General features: G+C 32.7%; 1 protein-coding gene across 1 annotated transcript in view; it reads right to left on the minus strand.

The window, feature by feature from the left end:
* LOC115886039 (equilibrative nucleoside transporter 3-like) overlaps window positions 1–15,097 on the minus strand; it is a 37,218-nt gene that overhangs the window by 21,158 nt on the left and 963 nt on the right. The window contains exons 2-3 of the mRNA XM_030905069.1: window positions 4,163–4,410; window positions 137–383 (exon numbers count right to left, since the gene is read on the minus strand). Coding sequence (XP_030760929.1) covers window positions 137–383; window positions 4,163–4,410 — 495 coding nt within the window. The remainder of the gene's footprint in view (window positions 1–136; window positions 384–4,162; window positions 4,411–15,097) is intronic.

Consider the following 15,097-nt stretch of genomic DNA (forward strand, 5'->3'; position numbering starts at 1 on the left):
ATACTTTAGGTTTGCACTTAAACAAAATTCTCAAGATTTTAATTCTAGGAGCTACAGATGCCCGACGCACTATTGCCGGACCCTGTATAGTATTCTTGTTTGAATAAAACGTTTATTAACTACGTAAAATACTTACAGTCATCCGTGTTGATTTTGACAAATGTGGTTTCCACTACAAAAACCAAAGAATTGACGACCAATGCCACTATAATTCTAGTTCTGGTTTCGATTTTGTGTCCCAAAAATATGACAAAAAAGGAAAATACTGTACTGGGCCCGACAGATATTAAATGGTTTAGAGATGCGAAGTTGGCTTGAAGGTACGTCCTGTCATTGGCATCGGTACTGTTTGATGTGACATTTCTAAATTTGTACATCCAGTACTAGAAAAGAAACAAAAAATGCATAAAATTATTTGAATAAAAATATTACGAAAGGAGTATAATGCTATCCATGTATTCATGCATGGTAGACGGTCAAATGGCCCTAGGGTGGGGATCCTTGACAGTTCTGTTTGGCGATGCCTCGACACATTTGAATTTGATTTGAAAGTTTGTGGATTTGCCAGTCTTTACTGACCTTATTTTATGTTATTTATTATTTATTCTACAACTGTTAGTTGTATAAAGGTAATAAATCTAGAAGAAAATTGTAGCAGAACTTAAATTAACAGTGACACTATTGCGATTAATCAAAAAAGACTGTAAATAGTTGGTTGTGTAGCGTGCGGTAGATCTCGGTCAAGAATCGAGAGAAATAATGGAATAACTTTTCGTTAGTAAGTGACTATAGCGAAATTAAAACAACTTTGGGTGCACGTCATCAATGACATCATGCGTCGTCTTATATGGAGTTTGCTGGTGGTCGTATTATGATGTGCAACCAAAGTTATTTTAATTTCTCTTTATATACTATACATACAACTTAACAAGTATAGCTAGAGACGTGGGAAATATAAAATAACACCCGGCCGGTACTATCCCCAAGTCTCTTCCTATATTTGTACAACTGTACATGTAGTAAACCGATCATTTATGAAATTCACTTAAAATCAACTAATTATATATTTTTTCTTGCATTTTTGCTTTTATTTACTGCTTGTCAAAGATTACATGTCAAAGAATTTAGATACGTCAATTTGATACCTACTTCAGTAGCGTACTGGATGTTTGTGCTTATAAATAATTATTATAACTTGTCTATTTTTTTAAAATTGTATATTTTTATAACAATTTTAATAACTACCAACATTTATTGACAACGTAAAATAAAACAACAAATTACTGGGTCTAGCCCATATTTTCCCTATATCATATTTTTACACGTTTTGAATAAAATATAATAATATATTATACGATTATCCTATATTATACAGGGTGAGTCTTAATACTTAGATAAGTGCAAATATTTTTGGGGGTGGAATATTTCGACCCCAGGAACACGTCTATGAGGTTATTTTCGCTAAAAAAAGATGTTGAAAATCGTGCATTTTCTTTTAAATTTCCCTGTATATTTTTCGAAAACTTTTTAGAACTGCCTGTTCACCGCAAATTGTCCCACGATATAATTTCGGCTTTACTCTATGGTTACGGCAAGAAAAGGGGTGCAAATACAGAAAAAAATCCGGTGGCTCTCAAAATTTTTCCAAAAAAAAATAATTTTTTTTAAATTTTCAAACTTAAATAACTCGGTTATATTGGACTTATTTGAAAAATGGCAAAAAGAAAACATGTTTCTTTTATCGAGATCTACCAGCCCTGAAAATATTTGCACTTATTTAAGACTCGCCCTGTATAATATATATCCGATAAACCGGAATTTAAGTCGGCCATTTTGAGGACCCCGTCGCGGTCGATTTAAGATTTTTGATGTGCTCCTTCCTACAACAGGAAGATCCCCATGTATAATGGGTTATAGACTGTATGATGAGATATCTTTTGCGAGTTTTTATAGACTTTGCGAGATATTTGTTTTGTTCCAATCGTAGCCAGTCTATCCTACCTTGGTTCTCTACACCAAGGGATAAAAGGCAATGAAAAAGCAAATTATCTGGCAAGGAAAGTAGCGAACACTCCACTAACTGGACCAGAACCGTTCTGTTTTCCAAACGGGAACCAACTAAAAGCGGAACTGAAGAATCTAAGACCGTCGAAAAAGTTCCTCAGAACTTACGACCGAAAAAAATCAAAGGTTTTCCTTGCTTTAAGTAAAAATAATCATCGGATTGTGACCAAGATGGGGAAACACCAGAACACCTTTTCACGAGTGCACCAAAAACGAAAAACTTGTGCGCCAAAGTATAGAAATGGGTTCTTTCGAACATGCTTCGGTTAAGTAGAGCTGTAGCATCGTAGAGAATAGAATATTCAACAAAAATATCTGAAAAATTAATTCAACTGCAATTTTAGGTATACTAAGGGCTGGCAAAGCTTAGTCTTGGGTCGAGATTTCCTTATGTAAGAAGAGTTCAATGCGTTTTATAATGTACCGAACAAAGAGGGAACAGTAAACACGTTGCCAAACACATGAAATAAACCGAGAAACTGTGCACATATTGCTAAGAGACGTGGAAGGGGATAGAGCAGATTTGTCGTAGTCGAACGGCCGACCCAATCAGTACCTCTGTCAGTACTTAAAGTTCTAGGGAAAGGTGTACATCATGCGTTCAGCTTCACGATTTAATTACGTCTCGTGATACTTGATTTGTTTATTTATTAACGAGTCTTTGTAATTTTCCCTATAGCTTGAATTTTTTTAAGTGCAAGCTAGAAACACTTGCATTTTTGGTAAAAATAAGTGGAATTGAGTGGGTGGTCGATAGTGGTCGCGCTATTAGAACTCTGAATTCAAAAATCGATATCTCGAAATCTATTAGAAATAATAGATTGTAGTTTTTTCAAGAACTTTATAGTTAATATTTTAAAAAAAAAATAACCTAACGATATCCTTATAATTCCATTTCAGATGCTCAGAAACATGTCTAATGATTTTACCTAGTTATCTCTTAAAAAAATTCTTTTAAAAATAAGCGGTTTGCGATCGTGATTTTACTTTACTTGATAGGGAAAGGCGTATCGGCAACGCCGCAACAGCACACCGTCGAGCGTCGCGTCGGTAGGTCCTATTTCTCTCACTCCGACTTAATAAGATCCCTATGCGATTTACTTCCACACATGTAAATGCCGACCCAAAAGTAACAGTTGCCAACACGGTATATTTTACTTAGTTAAAAACTTTAAGTTAAATTGTTTTTGCAGTCAGTTCTCCCGGACGCTTTCCCAAATCCCTTTATTTACACCACTTTAAAAGTTCGGACATGTCCGGGTAAATTCGGACGTATGGAAACCCTACCTGAAACCGAAAAAATATACCTCAAAATGCCCAGGAATATAGAAATATAAGTAGAATAAAAAATATAGCTCTGATATATTCCCTTTGAAATATATATCTTTCTGTCGGACGTTCACGAAGAGATTCCAACAAAACTTTGGAAAACCCAAGCATCTCGTGTCTGTAAATACACGTTAATAAAAATGTTTTATTTTTAAGCATTGCCGATTTCTATGCGGAGATAAAACAACGCGCATCTCTTTGTGCTGTTCCCGTAAAGCACGATGTTCTTTGGAGTTTTTTAAAGATTTTTTTTCTTTGGAAATGTTTTTAATATAGAAGTTTATATACAAAAAGGAGCAGGAAATAAAATTTATTAAACTGTATAATATGAATAATAAAAAGAACTTATATTTTGCTTTTTCTTCAGTGTTTTTTTGAAATTGTTGAAGATCAATTTGGAAAAATGATTAAATTGTGTTATATCACAGCATCATCTACTTAACACGCCGTGAAATAAGAGAGTAGTAGGTTCCTTTTGGCTCACTAAAATCAAAGATGGCCGAATGAACAACTTGAACTGCTTTGATCCGATATTGAACAGCTTTTGAACAGACCCTGTCCAAAAGCTGCTATAATTGTTCATTATTTAGTTTCATAAAAATATCTTGTTTTTGCAAGTTTCTTATTAAAAATTCTATAATACATCAATATTTTTTTGTAATACTACTTATATTTTTTCAGTGAACTAGCTAATATACTTGCACTTATTTCTGGGACACCGTGTATAAATTGGAGGATGACGTCAGGCGAAGGGTACGATATTATTTACCTCATTTGCTGTTATGAAAAAGGTAAATGGCAGCAGGTGAATAATTCCCATGACGAACATTATACACTGCACTATCCTGTGTTTGTCCTCCGGTCCGTTCGGATCCAGTTCCTTGCGTTTTTTGACAGCAAACTTTCTGGTTTTCTCTTGAGCGACTTGCCCCTTTTCAGATTTCGACAGTCGCCCATTCTTGTACTTTTGCTCGAAGATAGATTCGGCGATAATTTTTTCTTCCTGATCGGGTATAACTGGAAAGAGAGAGGTCTAATTATATATACAAGGAGTTTTAATAATAGTTATTGGACGAGCATTAAGGTTCGACCATTCGTGGTTTTACATACAGGGCGGTCCGTATTTGTATTCCGGAAACTTATTTAAAAAAAAAACCTAACACACCAGCATAATTAGCCGCAATAATTTTTGGAGCACATTCGGCAGATGAAAATAAGCAAAAAAGTTCGTATAAATGTATGTCTTAAATGCTTAGTTTTGGAGATACAGGGTGTAGAAATTTTATTTTTATTTCGATTTTTTCCAAATAATTTCTGAAGTAATGTCAATATTTGGATGAAAATTGGTATCTGGGAGTTTTTTGACATGAGAAATTTGATTTTGGTGTCAATATCACTCCTACCTGTAGAGGACGCCACCTGCTTATTTTTTAACTGGTTTGAAGCGTAAAAACTTTTCGTCCGTACCTGTAGAAAACTACTGGGTGAAAAAATATACATTTGCCTGATTTTTTACTTAAAAAATGTCTCTTGGTAAAAATCGTTACAAGCAACCGTCCTGAAGACATTTAGAATGAAAATTTCACACCTCTACTTTTCAACCAATAACATTCTTTAATGTTGACCAGTTCCCATGGCAACTGAAAAAATTTCCGGAAATTTTTTCGAGGCGCCACGAAACTTTAGTGGAAATTTTTTGACAGTTGAAAAGGTAAACATAAGATCTACAATCATAATTTGAATGAACTACAATGTCTATATATTGAAATATTACCCATTTGAGTATTAGCATTTGATGTAACTAAGGTTGGTAATATTTTTTATTTAAGGAAATCTGTTAGATATACCTACATATGAATTTCTTCGAAACTGCCATGTTCTAAAAAATATAGTTCTGCCGCCTTTATTTAACTAAAGCTGGTATTTTTCTATTTAACGAAATATGATGGATATACACTTGATTTTGATTTTCGGGTGTTATCTGGTTTTATATTTTCAATTTCTTCTTTAATGACTTGTTGGTTTACTTTTCCAAATCGCGACATTTCGCTATACACTTCTTACTCTACGTACAGACGTTTTAAAACTAGTAATAGCTTAATAACAGAATCGCAAACAAAAATGACAAAACACATAATATGTCAAAAACATCAATACCTTGGCCAACTTAACAAATTGAAATTATTTTAAAATGTCATGTTCGATTAATATTTTTTTTTTCAAATTTAGGTGTGAAATTTTCTTACCGAATACCACGCAAGCTTAAATTATTTCTGGAAATTTTCTTTCGGGCACGAATATTTTAGGAAAATTATCCCTCGTCTTCGACTCGGGATAATTTTCAAAATATTCGTGCCCTCAAAAAAATTTCCGAAAATAATTTAAGCTCTTGTGATATTATAAGTGAAAATAGTCTATTCATGTTATTATTGAAAAAAAATATAACCATGTTGAGTAGATAGTTATTTGGCTGAAATCATAAATTGGATTTTTTTTATTTTTTTAAATTAAACATAATTTTTTCTTTAAAAAAATGATGATAAAACAGTTTCTGAGGAAATTTTGACACAAAAACAAAATTAATTCATGGTTCAAATTTATGTGTGATTTCAGTCTAATATTTATTTTTAGTAAAAATATGTTTAATTTAAGCCAATGATGACAGGTATTGATAATTTCGATTCCAAATATCTCGAGAACCATTACTCGTAGCGATTTTTACCAAGAGACTTTTTTTATGCAAGAAACGTCATGAATGTATATTTTTTACTTAGTAGTCCTATTATATAGTACTCAGACACCAATTTTCATCCAAATATCGATGTTACTTCAGAAAATATTTGAAAAAAATATTAATTTAAAAAATTTTAGGACATACATTCATACAAACTTTTTTACTTTTTTTATTTGCAGAATATGCTGCCGAAGTTGCAGGAATACAGTTAGGAGCACCCTAAAAACTAATAGTAAATTATAGTAAACTAGTACATTTTTATCAAAGCCACCCAATGATTTTACCGTTGAAAGCGCCATATAAAATAATACTGCGTGTATCTAGGAAACCATTAAAAATCTTGAAATACTTTTAATAAAACAAATAATGTTCATTTTTTAACTCTCCATCTAATGAAAAAATAATATACAGTGGGCTAGCTCTATTTAATAAAACAGAAAAATTATTTCATATTTTAGAAAGTTTGGCGTAGAATTCTGTGTAGATCTCGTAGATTCTGCGTAGATTCTCTGAAATCACACAGAGCATAGACACTCTGTATGATTTAAGATTACGATATTTATAGCAAAGTAAATATCGACCATCTAAAGTAAATACCTAATATAGTTTTGGTTTCAGAACAGTTCTTGTATTTGTAATAATTTATTAAGGAAGGTTGAAAAATATATATTTTTATTTATTTACTAATATGTCTGAAACTATCGAAATATATTTACTCATATCCTAGGATTATGGTAAAGTGATCATGCAATAATATACGGGGTGTTCCATTTAATTAAATCATCCCTATCAACTCACATTTTGTGAGTCGCTCTATAGAAGTTAAAATATTTTTGCCACTGCAAACTGAGTCATTGCAAATCCGCATAATCCAAGACTGGTAGACAACTTTAAAGCAGCTAACAACACGCTTCGAAGAGAACTGCGCCAAGTAAAGGATAACTGGTGGTCACAAAAAGCGAATCAGATTCAGAGTACGCCACGCATCACGATTATCGTAAATTCTTTGAGGCTGTAAAAGAAGTGTACGGTCCAACTAAGAAGGTAAGCTGCCCAATCATGGCACAAAACGGCGAACTTCTAAAAGAGAAAAAACAAATCAGAAATCGCTGGAAAGAACATTACAGCCATATCCTTAACCAAGAAGACAACCCCAATATAGAAGCACTAAACACAATACCTCAATATAACAGCCTCGATGTATTAGACATCCCAATAACAGAACAGGAAATAAAACAGCATAAAAACAACAAATCAGCTGGCTGTGATGCGATTCCGGCAGAAATTTATAAGTGTGCAAGTATAGAACTTATTGGTCATCTTAAGGCTCTCTTCGATGTCATATGAGAAAGCGGAGAGGTACCACAGGACTTTCGCAACGCGAATATAGTGAATATATTTAAGAACAAAGGAAATGCATCAGACTGTGGAAATTACCGGGGATTTTCACTATTGGCTATCCGCGGAAAAATTCTTGCAAAATTAATGTCAAACCGCCTACACTATATAGAAGAAATCCTTCCAGAATCGCAAACGGGTTTTCGTACCAACCGCGGCACCGTCGCGCGCCGATTCCATATTTTCCATCCGTCAAATATAGGAAAAAGTAAAGGAGCAGCTGTCTAAACTTTATGTTGCATTCATCGATCTAACAGAAGCCTTCGACTCTGTGAACAGAGATGGGCAATAATGAAAAAATTCTGAGTACCCAACAAATTTCTTACAGTGTCCAAAAGCCTCAATAACAACAAGTCAAGAGTGTCACATCATGGATCACTGAGCGACACATTCCTAAGAAATACAGGAGTTAGGCAGGGATGTGTCTTAGCGCCTCTCCTATTCAACATATTCATGGTAGCACTCTCCATTATAATGGACAGCAAACTGCAGGAGAGAGGATTGGGCATTAGATACAGATACGACGGCGGTCTATTCAACATAAAAAGACTCAGGGCAAAAACACGTACAAAATTCATCACAGAACTTCAATACGCTGACGACTGCGTTCTTGCTGCAAAAACTGTACACGCATTACAAGAAATGTTGAACACATATACCTGGGCATACGAGGCTTTGGGCCTTAAGCTAAACATCGACAAAACTAAAATCATGTGCACTCCCCCGGAAGATGACAACAATGCTATAAAAATCGGAGAAGAACTATTGGAATATGTGGCGGAATTCAATTACCTTGGCAGTTTGACTTCGGAAAAGGCCAATATTGACTCCGAAATTCAGACAAGGATTAGTAGCGCCTCAAGGGCATTCTGGAAATTAAAAGACAGGGTTTTCTACAATCATGACCTGAGTACAAAAACAAAACTTGCAGTGTACCGAGCAATTATAATCCCCACTATGTTATATGGCAGTGAAACCTGGGTGCCGTACCGCTGACACATGAACGCATTGTTGAACATTGGATGAACAAGTTGCAACAGAGACACTTTAGACAACTCTTAAGAATCCGGTGGTTCCATCATGTCTGAAACGTATCGGTCCTTGAACAAGCTAACTGCAAGAGTATTGAAGTCATGGTTACAAAATCTCGCTTAAGATGAAACTAGAAAACCGCATACCAAAATCTCTGCTTTACTGTGAGCTTGTAAACGGTAAGAGGAGGCCGGGTGGACAACTGAAAAGGTACAAGGACATTTTCCACGAAAACTTGAAGGGGCTTAACATGCAGAATGAGTGGGAAAAATCAGCTCACAAGAGAACTCAATGGAGAAGAGTTGTAAACAACCAAAAATTAAAGAGAAAACAAAGCAATGAGATTTTTGAATGTCGTATCGGGCTTTTCAGTCACAGAAAAGTTCATGAAAGAAAACGCCTTGCGTGACCATCTTCTTTATGTGTGTCTAATACTCGTCAGCGAGTAACGGCTGTTATGTTAAAATCGAGGTTAAAATATTTTTGCCGAACCCTGTATACTATTAAAAATAGTACCTACGTATTGTGTCATTAATAACTGGATATAATTTTATATAGTAATTCTTTTCGGTAATTTCATAACGGTAGGATATATCGGTAATTGCAGATATTTATATTAATGTACCGCACTAATTATTTATGTCCTTTTTTGCAATAATGTGACAAGCGCATGCCGTTTTTCACGCGCAATTAACAATTAATCGATATTTATTACTCATTTTGCCACATACATTATATTAGAGATAAATTATAACCGGACATTAAAATAATTTAAACAATCGGACTATTAGAATTGAATTGGATATTTTGATAGCATCGACTATTTTATTGAAGTTTTTTTTACAAACAATTTGATTGTTTTATTTGATTAATTTAACATTATTATATGAGTATATCAATATCATTCTTGATAGTTCAGTTGCTGTTGAAATCTACGCTATCGAAAGATGCGTACAACTTAAGGCACATTCACTAATGGTGAAAATAAAATAAAATAAGAATAAAATAAAATAAAATAAGAAAGTTGGTTATATGGAATACCGTACACGCGTTCATGCAGCTAAATAAAATAACAAATAAGATGAGAATTGGTTATCTTTTAACTTCTTTATTTTATTTTATATGAGAACGACTTTGCGCACGCTTAATTCTAACCTACAAATTTTTCAGTTTGGATTTAATTTATTTTATAATTTTACATAAGTATAAATTTATAATGTAGTATGCATCGAATAAATAAATACCGGATACGTCTCAAAAATGGCTCACCTCTATAACTTTTTTTATTTTTTAAGATAAAAAAAAGAGATTTGGTATGTTAGTATATGATATAAATTGGGGCTAATTGATGTATTCAATTGTTTTCGGCCACTTCCTGTTTCACCGGAAATGACTACAACTTTCGATTTTTAAATGGCACCCTCGGTATTTTTTACTTTATTCGATAGAAAATAACTCTCTGAATGGAATGACATATCATATGTCAACTTTTGACATTTCGCATATGGTTTATTTGAAATTATAACTTGCGATTCGTAAGGAAAATTTGACACGAAATACCAAGTGTGTGGTATTAAATTTTTAAGCGAAAATGTCAAAAGTTGACATATGATATATATGTCATTCTATACAGAATATCATTTTCTCTCGAATAAAGTAAAAATATACGGGGGGTGCCATTTAAAAATCAAAAGTAGTAGTCATTTCTGGTGAAACAGGAAGTGACCAAAAACAATAATTGAATACGTCAATCAATCCCAATTTATGTCATATACTAACATACCAAATCTCGTTTTTATATCTCAGAAAATAAAAAAATTATAGGGGTGAGCCAGTTTTGAGACGCACCCGGTATACTATAAATAGTAAAATTACTATAAACAATCATTAAAGCCAATAATTATTTCTTATTTTATTTTATTTGGCTGTATGAACGCGCACAAATATATGACAGAATTTCTTATTTCTTATTTTATTTTATTTGTCGTTGCTAGTGATTCTTTTTTCTTTTTAAGTTCTTTTACTGCAATACGATTTCTATGTTCTTTATGTATGGCCATCCATATGAAGGGCTCATTATCGTATAAATCTATAAATTCCAAAACAACATCGTTTGAAGACTACACGGGAAAAAACAGCTTTGTCCATTTCAATTGGAGCCGAGAAAAATGCAATTTAGTATTTTTAAAGAAGTATGTTATTTTCGGTTGAATAATTAGAAAAATATATAGTATTACTACCAATTCTGAATTATTAATATTGTTAATTATCGCCATATTCTGAAATACCGAAATAAAAATGCCAAAATGCAAAACAAAACAGTGGAAAAACCAGGGATATCGAATTAAAGGTTGTATAAAACCTAAATCTAAACTATTATTTTTTTGTTGCAGGAAGAAAATTAATATTTAAGTAGGTTTTCATTAGGATACATAAATTTACTACATGTAGTATCTACTAATTGCAAGATGCATGCTTGTCGCCCATGCGTAAGGACTTTTCCCGTTTTTGCCATTTACTACTCTGGTTTTTCCTTTGTACGGCAAAATAACCAAGCTGAATATCTCTGGGACTAAGCGTATTATTGCTTTGTTTTTTTTTTCTCGAATGACGCTAACTATAACGTTTTATCGATTAATTTCTATAAAAAATGTGACATATCTGGTTTTTCCAGTGTAGTCTTCATTTGTCCACTACATTCTTTGCTGAAGGAACGATTTACGAATGTCGCCAATATTGAAGTTATTAATGTAAATTTGATATTATATAATCCATTATTGTTTTAACGTTTTAAATTATCCGCTATTAACTCGAAAAACACTACGATCCGGAAATAAACGGGACATACTCTATAACAGTACACTGTTATAGAGTATGTCCCGTCTTTATAGTTAGTATAATAGTACTGTTATAGAGTATTAACAGTACAATTATTTGCGCAGTCTTTTTTTGCACTTCGGCAAGTATAGACAAGGCTGGCCTAGTACACTTGGCAAGTGTACGAATAATTATTGTGATCCTTTGACTCGGGCTATATTTACCGACAGAGTGAAACCCTTCTCACGACATGGCGAGTATATTCCAATAACAAATGTTTGTCAACTACACGAGTCGTGGGAATGCGCCTTTATCCGAGAGTCAAGCAGCATTAAAAGCGATCAATTCAGTAACCATCAATTCAAAGTTAGTCAAAGATATATTATAACTCCAAGACAGTGAAATACAATAGATTATGTAATGTGGCAGTGACTATCCCCCATAAGAATGTAGAATAACCATAGATTTAGGAAGAACAGATATCACATTGTGCATTTTAACCCGATCAAACAATCGGAGGTTGACCACGTACTGTAAAAACCAACTGAGATAGAGAAGGCGACATTGCAAAATCTCAAATTTGCGCCTATCTACTTAGTTTGATTTGCAGAAAAGGTGACTTTAAAACCTTCACCGTATATCAATAAATCTCAATTTCTTAATTAAATTAATAGTTTATTTTTAAAGAAGCATTCGTAATTAACCAGAGGATATCTGCGTTACTATTAAAGGACATGTTTACTGTTTAATGTGCTGAAACGTCTAGAACTATTGGCAACGTCGCTGCTAGTCTTCCAGAATGAAAATTAGCCGTCCGTCCCACCACCCCTCGCGACGGCCTTGGTCCGTTATAGCGTACTACGTTTAGCTTACGGTGTGTTTGAAGTCGGAATCAAGTCCGAAGTGAACTTTTCAGTAGTTTTTGTTTTTATTTAACGTACTTTTGAATCTGCGAATTTTCAATATGGTACGACAGTGTCAAGTGTGTGGAAAAATAAGCTCAAATTACCCGAATTTGTCTTTTCCAGGTAGGTACAAATTTCCGCCGTAATTGTACATAGGCGTCCCACAAGGGAGCCCCTTACAATTAAAATAATTTCTAATTATATTTGTTGAATTTTGATCTATTAAAACAAGAACGTAGTAGCCGGTAATTGAATTATAATTCGTCTCAATTACTACCTAACTGTTGTAGATCATAACAAATTTGAATATAAACGTTGCATTTGAAACTTTATTATAAGCCAGAAAGTGACATTTTTTTTCTTAAAATTGCGTCATATTTTGGTCATTATATACGATATTCTAAAGGAATTTTGTTCAACAAATAAACAAAGGTGTTTACCCGACCTTTTTTACATTTTACTGCTTTATTATATCTGCCCCTTCGGCCTTGTTTAGACAATTTTTTACCACCGTACAAATACCTCTTCCTAGAGTTATTTGTACGGTGTGTTTACCTTTTTTTAGAATGGGACGAACTCTAAATAACTTTTAGGCTACTAGTTTTATACATACCTATATACAGAGTGACACACGCCTTCAAAAAAGCTCTTTACCTATTACGTTTTTGGTTTCTGATTTTTATTTCAATTTTCTACATAAGATGGGGGCCATTGTAACGCACATTTTTAAAATATTTTTGTCAACATACAGGGTGATTCAAACCGCAATACATATGCTTAATACAGTTCATGAAGATTCAGACATTTAACTAAAATTTGATTGTCTGATGAAGCTACCTTTAAAAGTAATTGGTTTGTAAGTAAACGTAATATTCAATATTATGCGACAGAAATCCCATACTGTAGGACACAGATTTGATACTTTTAATGATAAATGCCTTCTATTGAGAGACTAAAAGGTAATTGCCTCGTATCAGAGCCATCATAATACAAGAAGACCGAAAGTCAAATCTTGTCTTACATTATCAAAAAAACAAAATTTTCTCATTAAATATTCATTTTAGGTATAGGAAGTTATTAATAATACAAGATTAAACAACTATTACACAGTACTTCATAGGAAGCTATCGATTGCGAACTAACTAAATCGTTACTAATTACTAATTTTGAAAAGTTCTTTTTAAGTTCAAAAAAGGTAAAACTAAAACCTAAACTATCATTTGAGATTAAACGGGAAGTTCTAAATAACGTTGCCTGTTCTAAACAAGAAAAAATTATTTATAAGTTTTATAACATCTCTAATTAAATTTGGACGAAAAGAATATTTCTGTTTGCTGTTGGTAATTTTCTCAGGCAAAATACGTAAATAAAAATTACATTTTAAGTCAAAAAAAGTCAAAAGGACTGTCCTTTACAAAAAAGGACAGGTGGCAACCCTAGGTATTTCTAGAATGGAAATTTAATGGCAAATCTACAACTTTAGTTTGAAAATATGTTCCGGCCACCTATGTTTACAAAAATGTCTAAAATGCGCTTTACCATTGCCTCCATATTCTGAAAAAAAATTGAAAGAAAAGTCACAAACCTAATATAGAACTGTTTCAGAAACTTGAGTTACCCTGTAAATATTCAAAAGTAACTGAAAGTTTATATAGAAGTAGCTGAAAGTTTAAATTGAAAATCGACGTTGGAGCGATTTTCGAAAACTACCTACTAACGTTTCAACATAAATATATATGGGATATTAATTATATTATTATATTAGACCTTATAACAAAACTCATCTGACGAAAAGTGTTAATGTAGTATATTAATATGGAGCAAAATTTTACTAATTACTTTACTTTTACTTTACTAATTAAATTCCTTCCAAAAAACGATACGCCACTGGCCATTAGAACAATCCAAATGCGCCTAGTTGCCGGGGTCGGAAATTTTAGACTTCTCTGTCTTTTCTGTCCTTGCTTGACACATTGGAATGTTTGATACACTTCCAACGAGTATTTATGAATGAGATGTTCGTTCTATCTTTATAATGTTTTTGAGAATAACATTCTTCTACATCATCACAGCATCATAAGATGTTCTATTCATAGTTTTATACAGACGACGATTAGATTCTATCAATTTTTTAATTTCCTCGGTATTCTGTATTAATTTAATAAAATCCTGTAAATGAAATTTCTGGAGAGAATTCTAAAGTTTTTAATTAAAATGCTTGACATTTCAGAGATCTTCGATTGTAGTTTTTCTTAATTGTTAAGTTTTGTTCTGCATTAAAAAAAACAACTTTTAGCTCCATAATTTGGATCAAATATTAAAGAAAATCCTTTAAGTTCGAAAAATTAATTTAAATATTCATAGGTTACTGGTTTCAAGATGATTGGTGATGAGGCTAATTAACTATAAAAAGTGAATAATTAAACAATATAAATTATACTCTAATTATGATACTAAGTTATCTATATAATTAATACATAATTTGTTTTATCAAGATTGTGATCTTATAAGAAACAATATATTTTTTCTGGTTATATCACACTTAAAAAGTTATTAAATATGTGTTTGAAAGGGAAGCTTCAAGCACTTAATTTTTAGGATTTGATTTAAATGTTTCTTTTTCTAAATAATTTAAAAGACAAACCACCCAAATTAAGTCGGACACAGAAATCCGCCATTCTTAACACATATCCGATTTTCAGCAATTTTAAAATCGTTTTTTGTTTTTAAAATTTATATTCACATTTCGATTTCTAGTAGAATAATATTGATAAGGTTGAGTTTGGGGGGAACCACAGTACAGTTTTATAATTAAACC

Source organism: Sitophilus oryzae, unplaced genomic scaffold (assembly GCF_002938485.1).
Source record: "Sitophilus oryzae breed Bouriz unplaced genomic scaffold, Soryzae_2.0 scaffold_466_pilon_pilon, whole genome shotgun sequence".
Taxonomy (NCBI): Eukaryota; Metazoa; Arthropoda; class Insecta; order Coleoptera; family Curculionidae; genus Sitophilus; species Sitophilus oryzae.